General features: G+C 36.7%; 1 protein-coding gene and 1 long non-coding RNA gene across 2 annotated transcripts; one reads left to right on the forward strand and one right to left on the reverse strand.

Moving 5' to 3' along the window:
- LOC109843277 (AN1-type zinc finger protein 4-like) lies at window positions 892-2,178 on the reverse strand. Its single transcript, XM_020412208.1, has 2 exons — window positions 2,147-2,178; window positions 892-1,293 (listed from the first exon to the last, which is right to left on the reverse strand). The coding sequence occupies exons 1-2, from the start codon at window positions 2,153-2,155 to the stop codon at window positions 979-981; spliced, it is 324 nt and encodes a 107-aa protein (XP_020267797.1). The 5' UTR covers window positions 2,156-2,178; the 3' UTR covers window positions 892-978.
- LOC109828215 lies at window positions 3,193-16,822 on the forward strand. The gene is made up of 2 exons (XR_002243628.1): window positions 3,193-3,262; window positions 16,499-16,822. It is a non-coding gene; the product is annotated as an uncharacterized LOC109828215 (long non-coding RNA).

Here is a 17,894-nt window from a genome sequence, read left to right on the forward strand (position 1 = left end):
CAAATGTGGGAATTTGTCCTGTTCACTGAGAATAAAATAGATAAATCATCACTTCTTAAATAACTAAATGACGAGATCATTAATCAAATTAATAACAGATTCAAAGGATTCTTATTGAAACACATAACACAATGAAATCAACAACTAGGCATTGAAATAAGAATATAAATTAAAAAGAGCAAACCAATCAAAATTCAAAAAAATAAATCGCAGTTCTCCTAGATCTAGGATCTCACCGTTGTATTATTGGCGTCGCCCAAGGTGAGATTAGTACATGTGAACCGTCACTGTTTGGATCGTCGTCGCCGGTTGGATCTAGGATTCGTCGCCGGTTGGATCTAGGAACTAGGGTTTTGATGGATCTGGAGAGAGAGAGCGATAGCGTTGACGCCGGTTGGATCTAAGATCTAGGGTTTTGATGGAACTGGAGAGAGAGAGAGAGAGAGAGAGAGAGAGAGAGAGCGCAACTGAGAGCTGAAGTGAGGAGAGAGAAATCACAGCTCCAGAAAAGGAAATGGCGGAGGCGGAAGCGGAAGTGGGAGAGAGATCGCGGGTGAAAAAAATTGCGGAATTGTAAATGACAGGGAATAGGGTGGGATTTAGAATTCTGGGTTTATTACCGGTTTACAATGTTAATGGATTTGGCCCAATATCCAGGATTCAAATTCTTTTGAATCCAAACAATGTAATTGGCCCAATTACGATATTTGAAATGAAATACGGGTTTCCAAACAGGCCGTTACAAAGAAATATAAAAAATGTTCATATCTGATAACCGAACACAACATATCAGAGTGTGAGAAAAACAACCACTTGCTCAAGGAAATTGCATCAACCAATGTAGGCATCATATTCCATGTCTATTTTCAAATCATCATCATTGTAGGTAATTATCCATTCATGATAAAAATCAATGTACATTTTTTTTAGGCAGAAATATGGGGAATTAGGGGTTTATTAGCATAGCGTTAATGGTGTTTATTCAATATTCAATACATATCTTTTAACACGTTGATGAAGTTTAGAACCCGTCTTAATATTGTAATAGTTGAAAGATCTGTAATCCTCCAACTCCAATCCATTATGCATCAAAATTTGAAGCTCCTCCGGTGTTCCCTCCAAATAATTCATAATGTTCTTGATGCACCAAACGACATCAGAGCCCTTCACTCGAAAACGGAAGATGGTCCCTTGCCATGTCTCCAATTTTATGAAAATCTTTGCGTTTTGATTTGAGACCCTACTGCAGTTTGCATTGCTCATCGTACCTTCTCTTATTACTCTCTGATCGATCTGCAATATGAAACAAGAAAGAAAAAGAAAAAAAAAGGAGATTAAGATTACGACAACAAACTTGTAGGAACTTAAAAAAAAAAAGAAAATCAAATTATAATAGACTTACATACGAAAAACACTTGCTCGGGATGAAAGAAGTCACAAGAATAATGAAAAATAATTGAAGGGACAAGTTTTGATGAGTACGTACATATATCATCCATCTATAGTGCAATAGTTTGATTCCTATATCATCAAGATACGTGTTCCTGATTTTAATATTTTGGTGGTTTTGCTCATTGTTTTCTTTGCCAATAAATGTTTACCATCTATACATTAATTAATGTAACAATGAGACTTCCCTTTTAACAGAGACAATGAATGTAGAGCCTTTTCTTAGAGAATCACACAATTATTTAGAGACATGGAATCTAGCATCCTGTAATATTAATTCGGAAAAGATTAATTCCTATTCATCTAACAAAATGTAAATAAGTTTGAGCACATTGTAAAAAAGAAAAATAAACCAAATATTTCTCTGGCTTGGAAATGTTTCAAACATGTAACATGTAATGATGATGTTTTTTTTTTGAAACTTGTTAAACAATATTTATTTTAAAAAATTAGAATAAAATCACTATTCAATAATATGCAGAGTAGATGTTGCTTGGAAAAACAAAAAATAAAAAGCTTTCATGGTTAAGGACAATGATTAAACCTACAAAGAAAAATCTTCAAAAGGGACTAAAACATCACAATTAAGAATTATTTACCATTCAATTCAACATTAAATAAAGTTTAGAATATAAAATAGATATTCCAGAGAGAAAAAAAAACAACTCTAATCAAAGAAAGGATTAATCTCTCTCACCTTCCCCATTGTTGGTACTTTAAACCTCGGCAGGCGATAAAAATAAAAAAATAAAAAATAAAACTCTCTTCTCCCGTACATATAAAGGCAAATGGAGCCGATTAAATTTCCAATTCAGATTAGGGTTTGTATTAGGTAAGGTTTTTGTTGTTAATTTGAAATTTAAAAAACAGAAAATTTTTGTGATGCCCATGGTCTTGGGCCCACTTATGAGCCCAATGTTGAAAAAGAGCATTTTGTTAGTTGGGCTGCAAATGGGTTGGGTTCAGCTGCATCTTCATGGATAGTTCTATTTTGTTTGTTTTTCCGATAAAGATGCTGTGTGTAATCATGCATCACAATGTAGGAAGTTTGAATAATTATTCCTTGTCCTTCTGTGATATGAGCTTCTCATTTGCATATATTTGTACATAATTTATTGTCTTTGCTTTGGTAATTGTATCAATAAATCATTTGACTGTCGACACAGAGTTATAGATGAATCATTTTGAAAAAAAGATCTGTGGGACTGTTTTCAAAATATGAAGATGTAATGGACTAACATGAATGAAACCCTTCTTTTCTGATTTCAACTTGGTACCCCCATGGTTTATCCAGTTTTCACTTTTACACCCTAAGTACTTTTAACACTTTGATACCATAAATATTTCAATCTCATTTCACTTTGATACCCGAAAGTAGTCTTTAATCTTTTAATATCCTTGAGTTTCAATTTAATTTCAGTTTGATTCCCTGTTGATATCTTGTTAGATTTTTCGTAAGTTTGGTATCGCGTCCTTATCAATTCGGTAAAATAGATCTGCACGTATCATATTCTAAGGATGCGACACAAACTTAATTGAAAATCTACCAAAATGTGGAGAGGGGTAACAAAGTGAAACGTGGTTGAAACTTTGGCATATGGACGTGCTAATTAAATGCTTGGGGGTATGGAAGTAAAACGGTACTAAGAGACTGTTGGGTTACCGAAATGTTATTAAGTAAAGATACCTGAGGGTATCAAAGTGAAAATACGGGTGAACTCTGGAATAGAAGTGAAAAAAGGACCCGCGCTGCCCATCTCTATCTCCAGGCTTAGAGCCATCTACGGAGAGGATCAGCCGCCCGTGGACCGAGGTAATGATTTCATTGGGTTTTTTTTAATGGGGATATTGATGATGGGTTTTGGTTTGATTGGGGTTTGGAAGGAAAACCCATGTTGGATATGACTTACAAGTTTTTTTTAATATGCATTAGTATCGATTTCCTTTTTAAAGTTTGATATTGATGGAGAGGATCAGCCTCCAGTGGATCGAGTTAATGGTTTGAGTGATTTGGATGGAGTTTATTTGGGTTTGGGAGGAGACCCATGTTGAATAGTGAGTTAATAATGAAGAAATTTGGATTTAATAGCGTTGGATGAGTGGGTTCTTTTGATGGTTTTTTATTTTTAATTGATATTTTTTGAGATAAATACAATGAATTAATTTATAATTTTTATACCATTAATTTTCATTTTTTAAACTCTATAAATAGAGATTAACTTTGTGTCATTTGGACACCAAAAAAAATCTGAGTTTCTACATCCCATTCTTCTTCTTTCTACAATTTGAAGCTAGTTTCTTCATGGATCTTTCACAAAACTATCCTAATTTTTCCTACAACTACAACTTTCCTAACCAACCTCAAAATACCCTCCCTCAACCACAACATCCAAATATACAACGCCCCGAAAATACTCAAAATACGGGGATGCAGTCCAATTTTCAAATGCCGTATATGATGCAACCAAATTTCGGCATGCAATATCCTTATCTTCCTTACGGTTATCCTCCAGTTCCGGGAAGCAGCTATGTTCCCTCCCATATGAATTATCCTAACACGGAGTCGAGTGAGCTAGCGACACCCCGGTTTAGTAGCGGATCTACAGATATCCCAAAATTTTCCACCCAAATGTCTTTGGGAAATGTTGGTGGGGATACTCCTCACAGTTTTGTCCCTCCAACCCAACAATCAGCAAAGAGATCAAGTTATGAAACTTGGACCACCGAAGACAACATACTTTTACTAACTGGTTATTTTCACGTTAGTAATGATAGTGAGTTGGGGAACAACCAAAAGGGTGAAACTTTCTGGGGTAAAATTACACAATACGTGAATGAGAACGTCAAAAGTGGAAAGGAGAGGATTGTGTTTCGGTGCCATAGTCATTTCAAAGACATCAACAGAAAGATATCCAGTTTCATTGGCTGCTACAGTACTGCATGTAGGGAGAAGCGTAGCGGTTGGTCCGATGAAAACTACATATCCAAGGCAAGAGAGTTGTACTTTGAGAAAATGGGTACGACGTTTAATTTGGTGGATGAGTGGAAGGTGGTTCGTAATCAACCCAATATATGACAGGAGAAAATGCATCCGGTAGTAGTGGCTCTAAAAGAAAGAGTAGTGGTGAGGATGTTGAATCATCAACTCCTACCCTTGTACGTCCAGAGGGTAGAGACGTGGCAAAGAAGAAAGCTAGAGGTTCCTCTAGTAAAACATCTGTGTCAAGGAAATCAAAGGGGGCAATTGAGGAGGAGTTATCTAAGCTAGTCAGTGCTCATGAAAAATTTGAAGAGAAAAGATCAAGTACTGCTTCAGCTATGAATAACCTGGCTCATTCCAAGAATATGGAGATGTGGTTATTCTTGAAAAACAAACCAGATCGTGACGATGAGACGTGAATAAAAGTGTTGTTTATTTTTGAATAAAAGTGTTGTTTATGTTTCAATAAAGCCGATTGATAATGACTTCTCACTGCATAATAGTACAAAAGATACAATTACTACTCACTGCAAAAACAAACAAATGTTGAATTGACCTTTCACTGCAAAAAATACAAAGGATGAAATGACTACACCTGCATAATAATACAAAATATGAATTGACAACTCTCTGCACATGCATGCCCTATGACACATGTCTCTGATGTTGCATGCCCTACGACACATGTCTCTGATGTTGCATGTCCTATGACACATGTCTCTGCAATTGCATGTGAATTCAATTATTTGAACAACTACCATTCATTATATAAACTGATCAGATGCACATCATAAGTATACCTATCAACATTTTAAAAATCATAACATCCAATGGATCCTTTCCTAAATGAGTTTAGTCTAGAAGAGTTCCAACAACAATGGGAAATAGAAGAAAAAATACTTGATAGGCAGCGAGAACTTCTTGAAGAATTGCAAAGGAGAAGCGAACAACCACGTAAGAGGAAATCCATACATAGAGATCATCATGCAGCGCATGAGAGACTCATGGCCGACTACTTTGCCGAGTCATGCACTTACACTAACGCCCAGTTCCGACGCAGGTATCAAATGAAAAGGCCTCTCTTTCTACGAATTGTGGACTCTATATCAAATTACGACGATTACTTCACACAACGGCGCAATAATGCGGGCAAGCTTGGGTTAACGCCTATCCAGAAGTGTACGGCTGCCATACGCATGCTCGCATATGGAGTCGCAGCCGATGCTTGTGATGAGTACGTCAAGATAGGAGAATCCACTGCTATCAAGTGTACTCGCAAGTTTTGCGAATGGGTAATAGCATTGTTTCAAGATGAATACTTACGACGACCAAATGTGAAAGACTTGCAGAGGTTGCTCCAAGTTGGACAGGAACGTGGATTCCCACGGATGATTGAAAGTATTGATTGTATGCACTGGCAGTGGAAAAATTATCCTAAGGCTTGGCAAGGGCAGTTTACTAGTGGACACATGGGGACGGTAACAGTTATCCTCGAGGCAGTTACGTTATATGATTTGTGGATATGGCATGCTTTTTTAGGGCTTCCTGGTAGTTTGAATGACATAAATGTACTAGATAGGTCACCGGTTTTTGACGACATTGAGTCGGGTGAAGCTCCACGGATAAACTTCACCGTGAATGGGCGGGAGTACAATCTTGCATACTATCTTGCCGACGAAATCTACCCTAAGTGGCCTGTCTTCGTGCAGTCAATTCAAATGCCCCAAGGCAACAAACATCAATTTTTTGCCAAACAACAGGAATCATACATGAAGGACGTGGAACGCGCATTCGGGGTACTCCAAGCACGCTTCGCTATTGTCCGCCAACCAGCTAGAATGTGGGATCTTGATGTCTTAGGAAAAATAATGAGGGCGTGCATTATTTTACATAACATGATAGTAGAGGATGAACGAGATACGTATTCGCGAAACTGGGAAAATATCGACTTTGAACCGTCGAACAATGCTAGCTCTAGCGCCTCTTTCAATGTTCAAACAGACGTGTTGCCGGAGTTTCAAGTCCATGTTCAACACCGATCTGAGGCAGATAATCAGACTAGAGCGGAACTACGAGATAAGACCCAACATATTCAGCTGAAGAAGGATCTCATCGAGCACATTTGGCAGAAGTTTGAGACAACCTCCGATTAGATTTAGCAATTTAGTGTGTTTTCTTTAATGTTTTCAATAATTTGGGTGTGTTTGGTTTTCCGTATGCTTAATAAAACCGTGTGTTATTTTATGTTAATTTAAAAATATTATTGAAAATTAAATTAATAATATATATTTAAATATTAGATATTATTTATTGAATTATTAATAAATTATAATTATAAATATATGAGTTATATTAATAATAATAATAATAAAATAGTAATATATATGAAATAGGAAAAAGAATGAATAAATATGGTGGGGTATATGTTGAAGTGAAGTGGTTTATGGTGGTCACCTTTTCAAAAAACTCCTGCTGCAACCAAATATCTCTTCAAATAACCCCTGCTGCATATGGTCTAATGAAGGGTAGTTGTTCAAATAATTAAATTCACATGCAATTGCAGAGACATGTGTCATAGGGCATGCAACATCAAAGACATGTGTCGTAGGGCATGCAACATCAAAGACATGTGTCATAGGGCATGCATGTGCAGAGAGTTGTCAATTCATATTTTGTATTATTATGCAGGTGTAGTCATTTCATCCTTTGTATTTTTTGCAGTGAAAGGTCAATTCAACATTTGTTTGTTTTTGCAGGGAGTAGTAATTGTATCTTTTGTACTATTATGCAGTGAGAAGTCATTATCAATCGGCTTTATTGAAACATAAACAACAATTTTATTCAAATATAAACAACACTTTTATTAATACATTCAACAAACATAGGCACCCACACAACTCCAAAATTAAACAAACGGCACACAAAAACATCAGAAAGAAAACACACAATCATAACTTCTTGAGAAGGTCTTATTTTCCAAACAGGTTCTTCCTCAACATATTATAAGCTTCTTCATCTTCATCGTCACGATCTGGTTTGTTTTTCAAGAATAACCACATCTCCATATTCTTGGAATGAGCCAGGTTATTCATAGCTGAAGCAGTACTTGATCTTTTCTCTTCAAATTTTTCATGAGCACTGACTAGCTTAGATAAGTCCTCCTCAATTGCCCCCTTTGATTTCCTTGACACAGATGTTTTACTAGAGGAACCTCTAGCTTTCTTCTTTGCCACGTCCCTACCCTCTGGACGTACAAGGGTAGAAGTTGATGATTCAACATCCTCACCACTACTCTTTCTTTTAGAGCCACTACTACCAGATGCATTTCCTCCTGTCATATATTTGGATTGATTACGAACCACCTTCCACTCATCCACCAAATTAAACGTCGTACCTATTTTCTCAAAGTACAACTCTCTTGCCTTGGATATGTAGTTTTCATCGGACCAACCGCTACGCTTCTCCCTACATGCAGTACTGTAGCAGCCAATGAAACTGGATATCTTTCTGTTGATGTCTTTGAAATGACTATGGCACCGAGACACAATCCTCTCCTTTCCACTTTTGGCGTTCTCATTCACGTACTGTGTAATTTTACCCCGGAAAGTTTCACCCTTTTGGTTGTTCCCCAACTCACTATCATTACTAATATGAAAATAACCAGTTAGTAAAAGTATGTTGTCTTCGGTGGTCCAAGTTTCATAACTTGTTCTCTTTGCTGATTGTTGGGTTGGAGGGAGAAAACTGTGAGGAGTATCCCCACCAACATTTCCCAAAGACATTTGGGTGGAAAATTCTGGGATATCTGTAGATCCGCTACTAAACCGGGGTGTCGCTGGCTCACTCGACTCCGTGTTAGGACAATTCATATGGGAGGGAACATAGCTGCTTCCCGGAACTGGAGGATAACCGTAAGGAAGATAATGATATTACATGCCGAAATTTGGTTGCATCATATACGGCATTTGAAAATTGGGCTGCATCCCCGTATTTTGAGTATTTTCGGGGCGTTGTATATTTGGATGTTGTGGTTGAGGGAGGGTATTTTGAGGTTGGTTAGGAAAGTTGTAGTTGTAGGAAAAATTAGGATAGTTTTGTGAAGGATCCATGAAGAAACTAGCTTCAAATTGTAGAAAGAAGAAGAATAGGGTGTAGAAACTCAGATTTTTTTTTGTGTCCAAATGACACAAAGTTAGTCTCTATTTATAGAGTTTGAAAAATGAAAATTAATGGTATAAAAATTATAAATTAATTCATTGTATTTATCTCAAAAAATATCAATTAAAAACAAGGAGGAAAACAAAAATTGCCGCCCAATCAGATTTCGCCACGCGGCAGCTGGCAGGCATGCGCCTGCAGCCTCCATGCACGCGTCCACGTGCCCGTTTCTGATTGGGCGGCTTCTATTTAATTTTTTTTAATAAACCTGTCATGCATTTAATGAGGTGGGGCCCACCAGGTCAGAAATACCCGGGGTGAATTTTTCACCCCTTGGCCTTGTTTTTTTGATTCACCTTTTCAAAAAACTCCTGCTGCAACCAAATATCTCTTCAAATAACCCCTGTTGCATATGGTCTTATGTTGAGATTGATGGTAGGTTTTGGTTGAATTAACTCTAGGAGTAAAACCCGTGCTGCACCTATTAATCTCAAGGCTTAGGGCCATCCGTGGATAAGATCAGGTAAGGTGGATTTAGGTAATAGTTTCATTGGTTGTTGAGATTGATGCGGTTTTGTTTGATTGGGGTTTGGAAGGAAACACTTGTTGGGTATGAGCCGGGAATGTGAGAATTTAGGTTTGGTTGTGTTTGATGATTGGTCGTTTTAATGGGTTTTTAGGTTGAGATTGATGCTAGCTTATGATTGAATTGACGTGTGGAGTGAAACCGAAGTGAATTTTTGCTTCTAATGGGATTGGATGATTGCTTATTTTCATGGGGTTTTCAGGTTGTCGTTGATGCTAGGTTTTGGTTTGATTGACTTGTGGGAACCCATGTGAATTTTCGCATTTAATGCTATTGGATGATTGCTTATCTTCATTGTTTTTTTAAGTTGAGGTTTATTGTATAAATTTATAATAACACTCACCACAACTCCGGAGTTTTAATGCAATGAAGTGGACTTTAATATACTATTAGAGCAATCTGGTTCAAAGCCCACCAGTCAAGCATTTACAAAGGATTAAAAAAATATCACTAGCCAATCCTGATTAGGTTAAGGCGTTCAAGCTGTTGGACACCTACGTCAGATATGAGCATAAGATCTGAAAATTTGGGCCTAATAATGTTGGATGATTGCTTGAATGCATGGATGATAGGTTGAGATCAATCATCAATGGTAGGCTTTGGTTGAATTAGCTTTAGGAATGAAACAAACTTAATTTATGCCTCTAATGGTGTTGGATGATTGTATGTTTTCATGGATTTTGTAGTTGAGGCTGATTGTCTCATTGTGTATTTTGACTGCATAAGCTTTTAGATTGGGGGTTGATACTGAGTTTTGATGGAATTGCTATAGTAAGTAAAACCCATGTAGAACATCAGGAAAGTGAACTTTTTCTCTTTCTTTTTTTTAACTCAAGTCTCAAAAGATTTCATGCCATCATTTGAATCAAGAAAGTGAACTTTGTTTACATGTGACTGATTATGTTCATGGAGTTTGAGTTGATACCACTGCTTTATGAAAGCTCTTTGTTACAACATGGGTTTCAGATGGTGTCTTTCAATGGGAACATTAGAATTTTGGGCCTTGTGTTGTTAATTATCAGCTATTTGTGCTCTGATGGTTGTTAATACAGTTATGATCCGCTGTAGAAAAGAGGGGAAAACAGATGCAACAATCAATTTTTGTTTGCTGGTTAGTTAGATATGTACTTGGGGTTGGGACCAAACTCGGAGAATTTATGCTCTCCAAGTTCACGAAGTTTATATGAAGTGCGGAATAATTAGGAGTTTTGGAGAGTGACCCCCTTGCTCTTTGAATACCTTCAATGGATTTGCATGATTGCAATTTGATCAAAGATGTATTCTTCTTGTTCTTTTCCTTCTCTAGTTCTTAAAGAGTAGATGCCTCTCTTTTTCTCCATGTTCTCCTTAAAATTTTGATGTTCCAGGTTTTTCCTTCCTTTTCTAGAGGATATGGTCTTAGTTTTAGGTGTAGATTTCTTTTGATTATTTAATATATCCTCTATTAGAGACTCATAATTAAGGGTCCTATCTAATTATGGAGATGGACTGCTCCTTCCAACTATGCAAAACTCCTATTCTTATTTGGATCAGCTTGGTAGCTAGTTCACCAATCTATGACTTTAAACATGGGTTGAATAGGCAATATCTACAGCCATGTAGAAATAATCGGTAGATGTGGAAGAACTTGCAGCAAAATGTAGTGTCTCAACGCCACAAGACTGAGCACAAATATCATGATCCATAACTTGATGCAGAGAGATTGTTCCCTCCACCATGTTTGAAGTTGGACAAGACCTTAGTTATCATGATTTATGCCTTTTACAATCCTTGGACTGGGAGATCTCCTGAGAGTTGGTCTCTTTTATATTATGTTGAACTTGAATTAAATGACTGCTAGTTATTTCCTAGATAAGTTCTTAAACTGTCATACTTTTATTTCCTCTTTTCTATGCTTGTGCACTAAGCAACCTGGAAGACACTAGTTGCTACGATGGGTTTTCTCAGAACAGAAACGAGGTCTACATGTGATATATGGTTTTGTTAGATAAACATTATGTCCAAGGATCAAGCTTATATGGATTGTGGGTGAATATATCATAAACTTTGACCCTATTATGTGGCAAACATCAATAAGTTTGTTTCGGCTCAACTAACTACTATGCCCCTATTTTTGACTGACATTGCTAAGGGATATATATATAAATGAAAATGGAGAAACTTGGTACTAAGTTTCTCCATTGGCCTTGGTAGTGATGTGGAGTAACATGAGCCTTTGGATCCTGCTTTGATGGAACCTTAAGTAGTTAAGGATATTATGCAAAGAAAACCTTTTGAAAAGGGCTGCAGCATTTATGAAAGATTCCTCTCTCTCTCTCTCTCTCTTTCTCTCTCTCTCTCATTGGTCTCTCTCTGTGCACCCTTTCACAGACCCTTTCTCTCCTATCTCAATCTCTCACTTCCTGAAGAAAAAAACTCTCCCTAAAGCTCGCCACCGCTTGTAGTGCAGCCGCCGACTAAAGCTCGCTGCCACCGACTAAAGCTCGCCGCTACCTGTAGAGTCACCGCTGCCAGCTCTCGCCCACCCGAAACTCGCCATCCTTCTGACAGATCCGCCGCCACCCTCGCCTTTTGACAGTGCCGCAGCCTCCTTCCGACATGGCCTCGAGCGAGCAAACAATTGAATCCGACGTTGCCAGATCATCTAACCTTCGCCTGCTCTCTCTCTTCCCCCTTTTTATTTTCCCCATCTTCGCCTCCTTCATTTAAATTCATCTCCAATGGAATCCGACAATTCTCTTTATTATTGATGACGACGATGTTGATCGTAGATCATATAATGGATAATTTGGGCAAGTTGTTTGAGTTAAAATTTGGATGAATTTTAGATCCTCGGGGTATATGGAATCAGTGTTTATTTTGTGATTCATTTTCCTCTTTTAATTGTTCCCCCCCCCCCGCCGCTGCCGCCTCCTTCTGACAGATCCGCCGCCACCCTCGCCTTTTGACAGTGCCGCAGCCTCCTTCCGACATGGCCTCGAGCGAGCAAACAATTGAATCCGACGTTGCCAGATCATCTAACCTTCGCCTGCTCTCTCTCTTCCCCCTTTTTATTTTCCCCATCTTCGCCTCCTTCATTTAAATTCATCTCCAATGGAATCCGACAATTCTCTTTATTATTGATGACGACGATGTTGATCGTAGATCATATAATGGATAATTTGGGCAAGTTGTTTGAGTTAAAATTTGGATGAATTTTAGATCCTCGGGGTATATGGAATCAGTGTTTATTTTGTGATTCATTTTCCTCTTTTAATTGTTCATGTTTTCTATCTTTGTAAGGATTGTTATTCTTGTGGTATGAACTACAATTTGTGTATTCGTTGAGTGTTTGAGTGTTCTTGTTCTATGATTATATCTCATTGTTGATCGATTTGGGAAATTTTTTTCTGGCAGTTAAAATGTATCTAAAAATCTGATGAGAAGAGGAGGTTATAAAGCTAGCAAGCCTACAGAATACGCTCGTGTAGAAAATATCACTTGAGCAATAAGTAGCTACACTATAGAAAAGTTCTCTCATTTATTTCATTATGCACTTGGTTAGTTGAGGTTTACGGGGTTATTATGTCTTGTTGAGCTGAGGTGCTTCTCGAACATAGAGTTCAGTATGTGTTTGGGACCTTGTGAATTTTTGACGTGTAATACAATGTGAATTTGATGTATATTTGTGCAAACTTGGAAATTTGATGTTTAATAATAAAGTCATTTTGACAAATTTGGTATTTCAATCCTTTCTTTTTCCTATCATCACCTAAAAAGGAAAATATAGTAACCCCCAAACAACACTTTGATTAGAGAGCGGTGCAAAACTGTATCTCGACAACAACTTTCTCCAAGCAATTACTTCAAACGACCACAACATACAAATACTTCAGTGGTGTTGGCCACAATAACCAAAATAGTATATAATCCAACCAATTAGTCCATACAATCACAACATACAAATACTTTAATACAACCACAGTTAGTCAATAAGTCCTTACAACAATAAAACCACATAACTTACCAACAATTTAAAACCGAACAACATCAATAAGTTCATACATCATCAAAATTCACTTACATCAACAAGTCCAAACATCCAAATTAGTCAATAAATAACCAAATTGGTCAATAAACAACCACATCATCTAACACCTCGTTGCTCTTAACCTCCAAGATACTTTTGTAAACTATCTTGCAAACTATCTCTTTTGCTTCTTCTGTAAATGAAACACAAAAAGAAATTAATTAGTAATATTTCAATAAAAGCAAAACAATAAACAATATATGAAAAATATGTAAAACAAATGAAGTAAATTGAACTTACCAACAGTTGACAACACGTTCTATAGTGAACCAATTGTTGACAATGACCATATTTTCGTTGTCTCACCTCTTTTTGCTCTTCTGAGTTCAGATTCTTCAAAACTACTTTTAATCCTAGTTGAATTTTTTACACATCCCTTTGGTTCCGCGAGGCCGAGGGGATCACAAACCATAATTTCCTTACCATCTTTCAAGTACAATCATATGAGCATTTGAATCTATGTGGTTTCCAACTTGAGAATCTAGAGTTTGTGCCATCTTGCACCTTACTTCCTCCTTTGCTTCCGCAAGTAAGTTTGCTAATTGTTGCTCCAATTTAGAAAGAAGATCCTTCGAGCCTGTCGTCATATTAAGTGCTTCATTAAAATTTCTTCGTAAAGCCCATAATCTTATAATATTTTCCCGCTCCATGCTATCTTCATTTTGTTACGACTTCATAGTATTAACAAAGCCAAAATAACTATACCTTGCATCAATTTTCTATCTAGGCAAGATATACTTATCGGGAATAGAAGTCACTTGGTTTAGCCATAATATATTTAGAATATGCTTACAAGCACCCCTTTCGTTTCCCATAATGAACAAGTGCATGCAACATTAAGCTCACCATTTATTTCAGAGGTTACTTCTTTCCAATTTTCTTTGTTTTCAAAATATTTGCTAGCCAAATATACAACTTTTAACTCCTCCTTCGACATTTATTCACAATGCAATGACATCACATCATCAAGCTCCTTTTGAAACATCTTCAAGATCACCCTAGTGTATGTATTTCCAGCTTGCTCTTCAATCGGATTTGAGAAACTCATTGTAGGCACGGTATTCAAAGTCATGAAGTCTTTGTGAGATTCAAATGCACGACGAGATGCCGCTGCTTTGTCATATTGACCCACGAATTCAACTAGTCTAGTGTTGGCATTGACAAAGCCATCACAAGAAAGGCATTGATACTCACACTCCTTTGGCTTGTTGTCATTCCCGCCCAAAAACAATCCTTCAAGTATGCATCAACCCAATATTCATACAAGCTATGCATTCTTATTAGCCAACTATATTCATCTTCATTTATGTTGAATTTAACCTTCATGACTTCCCAAAGCTCATCACATTTGCTTGTACTTCTAGCATAATATTAATACCAATTGTTGAAATATGTAGGCATCTCATCCCTGCATTGGCTCTTTAACTTGTTGCTTAGTAATATGCTTTTTAGCATGCCAAGAACAAAAGCGATGATGAGTATTTGGCAAAATGTTCTTAATAGATTTTCTCATCTGTGCATTGATAGCCTTTGGTGCAACCCCATGCATACACTTCAGCCATTGAGAAAACAACTACTCGAAGGTTTCCTTTCACTCGTCTACAAGCAATGCACAACCGAAGAGGGTGGATTGGCGGTGGTGGTTTACTCCTATAAATGGAGCAAATGACATACTCAATTGATTAGGCTTGTATATGGTATCACACACCATTATATCTTCAAGTCTTAAATAAGAAGCTCTAGCTTTACCATCCGCCTAAAACAAGCTTCTCAGAGTACCAAGGTGATCGACCTCCATAGCAAAATAAAAATTTGGATTCGATTCATTTCTGTCTTGGAAATGTCTAATGATATTTAAGCATTCACAGGCAATGTTACTTTGCCTTGTCTTTCTGATATGGTAAATAATCTGTTGCGTGGTGAGTTGTTCATCATCTTGTCCCTGCTATCCAACTTTAAGCAGCTTTTTAACATTAGACGGATTCATTCCCTCTTCACGCAACCAACTCAATGAGGCTAATACAAGGCTTCGATCGATGTCGCTGCTTGTGAGAATGATGATGCATTACTCTATCGGGGCTTGTTAAAGGATGAACATGCTCAGAAAAGAACTTAGTAACCGTCCAAGTATTTGAAGAAGTGAGCCTAATATTCATTTTTGCACCATAACAATAAACTTTAGTTTCTAGACGATGATCAATAATCAATTAACTTGCATTTTCAGTAGATGCTCTATCTCCCCGCTTTATCGCAAACAAAAGTCCTCGAAAGAATCTCTCCTAAAGCTTTCTTTGATTTTACAAAAATATCTTTGCGAATTCCAAACCCAATCTTTTTTGCATATGCATTGTAGTAGTTGTATGCACCGTTGTCCGTTGGAAACTCCTTCCCTTCAAATGGAATAACATGATCACTAATTTGACCATCCTCCATTGGACAATTCTGTAGTATTAAAACATCATATGAATTTGTTAGCCATGAATTTAAAAATAAATGCAAATCTATCCTACAAATTTACTTACATACACTAAATATTCACAATTATCTAATATTTGCTGACATATATTATTCTGACATAAAATGCTAATGCTAATTTGGTCCTCCTATGCGCTCATAAAGATGTAGTGCTGAATTTTTTATACAACCTTACTCGTTGTCCTTCAAGATTTCTTTATAGCACAACAGGGATTGCATTACTGAATTGATATTCATAAGTGAACTGTTTTACTATCAAGGCTTTGTTGTTCTCGTTCCATAGTGAGCCCTATTTGATATCTTGCATCCAATACTTCAAGTTGCTGAAAAAGTTGAAACTCTTTCTGTTTTTCCAGAAGTGAAATAATGGTCGTAGTTAGTATTGTATTGACCATGCACCCCTGCCACCCCCCTCCCTCCTTCTCCAAACCCGCCACAAAAAAAGGAAAAAAAAAATCTCCTGCATTATCTAGATCTGTAATATAAAGATTGGACAGCAAAATGTGAACTTTTGTGCCCTGCAGGAGAAGGTAACAAGTCTAGTATCACCCTTTTAGTTTACGGCTTCATGAATTCCATAATATAACGTTCAACAAAACTTCATATGCTTTATTCTCATATTTCTCATTCTCGCACATAGCGATGTAATATTGTGCAGAGCATGTCATCTATAGATAAGTGTATCCCTGTTACATTGTTGCTAGAAGAGTGTGGTTTCTTTGCTCGGTATTGAGATATAGCATACACATTTTTTGCTAATATATCCAATTAATACTTGTAGGTCTTGAAGTGGATGCTGAAGAAGACTCGATCCCTATTGCATAATCCAAAGGAGAATCTTGCATCTTTATGCGTTACATCTTGAGAACTAGTAGCAGGAAGGGACGCTATTCAATAGGTAGACAGAAGAAACCTACAGCTAAGACATTTGTACCAAATCTATGGGAAAGGCATAATTTTTTGATATGCTGAATTGATAAGTTCGACGTTCTCTATTTTTGGCTGTGGCAGTTAGTCTCTAATGGGAATGTTCCTAATGCCTGTTAATTTCAACTTGTGAATCTCAAAGTGTTTGGCACGTTTTGATGCAGTATGGTTCTGTGCACTGATGACCATGAGACTGCAACATTTTCTGTTCTTTTAAAGAATTTAGGTTAATTTACGAGTCCAAGCATCAGGTCTTGTTGGTTTCAAAATAAAATTGGACAAATTTTCAAAACCAACCTGTTTTGAATCTTAATCTCAAAAAAAGACCTGTTTCAAACTTAATTTCAAAAACCGACCCAGTTGGCTAAAACTGGGTCGATTTTTTGAAAAAAAAAATTCTCAAACTTCACGGGAGTTGAAGTCCCGTGAAGTTTTTTACGTAACAAAACTTCACGGGGCTTCAATTTCTGTGAAGTTTGAGAACTTTTTTTTTAAAACCGACCCAGTTTCAGCTCAGCTGGGTCTGTTTTTGAAATTAAATTTAAAAGAGGTAGGTTTTTGGGAATTTTTTGGCAAAGAAGTCTGTTTTGAAAATTTGTCCAAATAAAATTCCTACCTTTTTATACTTTTTTTTTCCTTTTTTTTTTTGAATGTCCTGTATCAATGATGGCAAAGCATTGACATTATCTATACTACTCTATTAAAAAAAAAATTGGTGGGGTTAGATAAAAGTGAAGAAATGGTGAGAAATTTCTTATTGCAAAGTTGACTTTGTAGGGGAATTTGTGATTTGAGTGGGAAAAGTTGGTAATTTGAAAAAAAAAATTGAATGCAGGCACATTTGTGTCCATCTATTATTTCATTAAATGCTCTCTCTCTCTCTCTCTCTCTCTCTCCAAATGCCTCGCCTGTCAGACAACCAAGTTTATAAGTAGCGAAATTTTCAATAAAAGGTACAAATAAGCCTTTAAATATTAGAGATCGTAAAAGCAAAATGCGATGGATCCAAAGAATGAAAATACTTCTATTAATGTTAAATCGTGAAATATAACATCTTAAATAATAGTTGCACGCATCTCTTAATCTAATTTTTTTTATGAAATAGTTGTTTTAATTTCTTTCAAACTACATTATTGTACGTTTTGTTTCTTATATCACGTGCATTACGCACGTGTAATATAACTAGTACCGTTCATGAAACTCCTTGTAATACACTCTAGGAATGTATAGAGTATTTACATTACACGTTC

The sequence above is a fragment of the Asparagus officinalis genome, chromosome 1 (genome assembly GCF_001876935.1).
Source record: "Asparagus officinalis chromosome 1, Aspof.V1, whole genome shotgun sequence".
Taxonomy (NCBI): Eukaryota; Viridiplantae; Streptophyta; class Magnoliopsida; order Asparagales; family Asparagaceae; genus Asparagus; species Asparagus officinalis.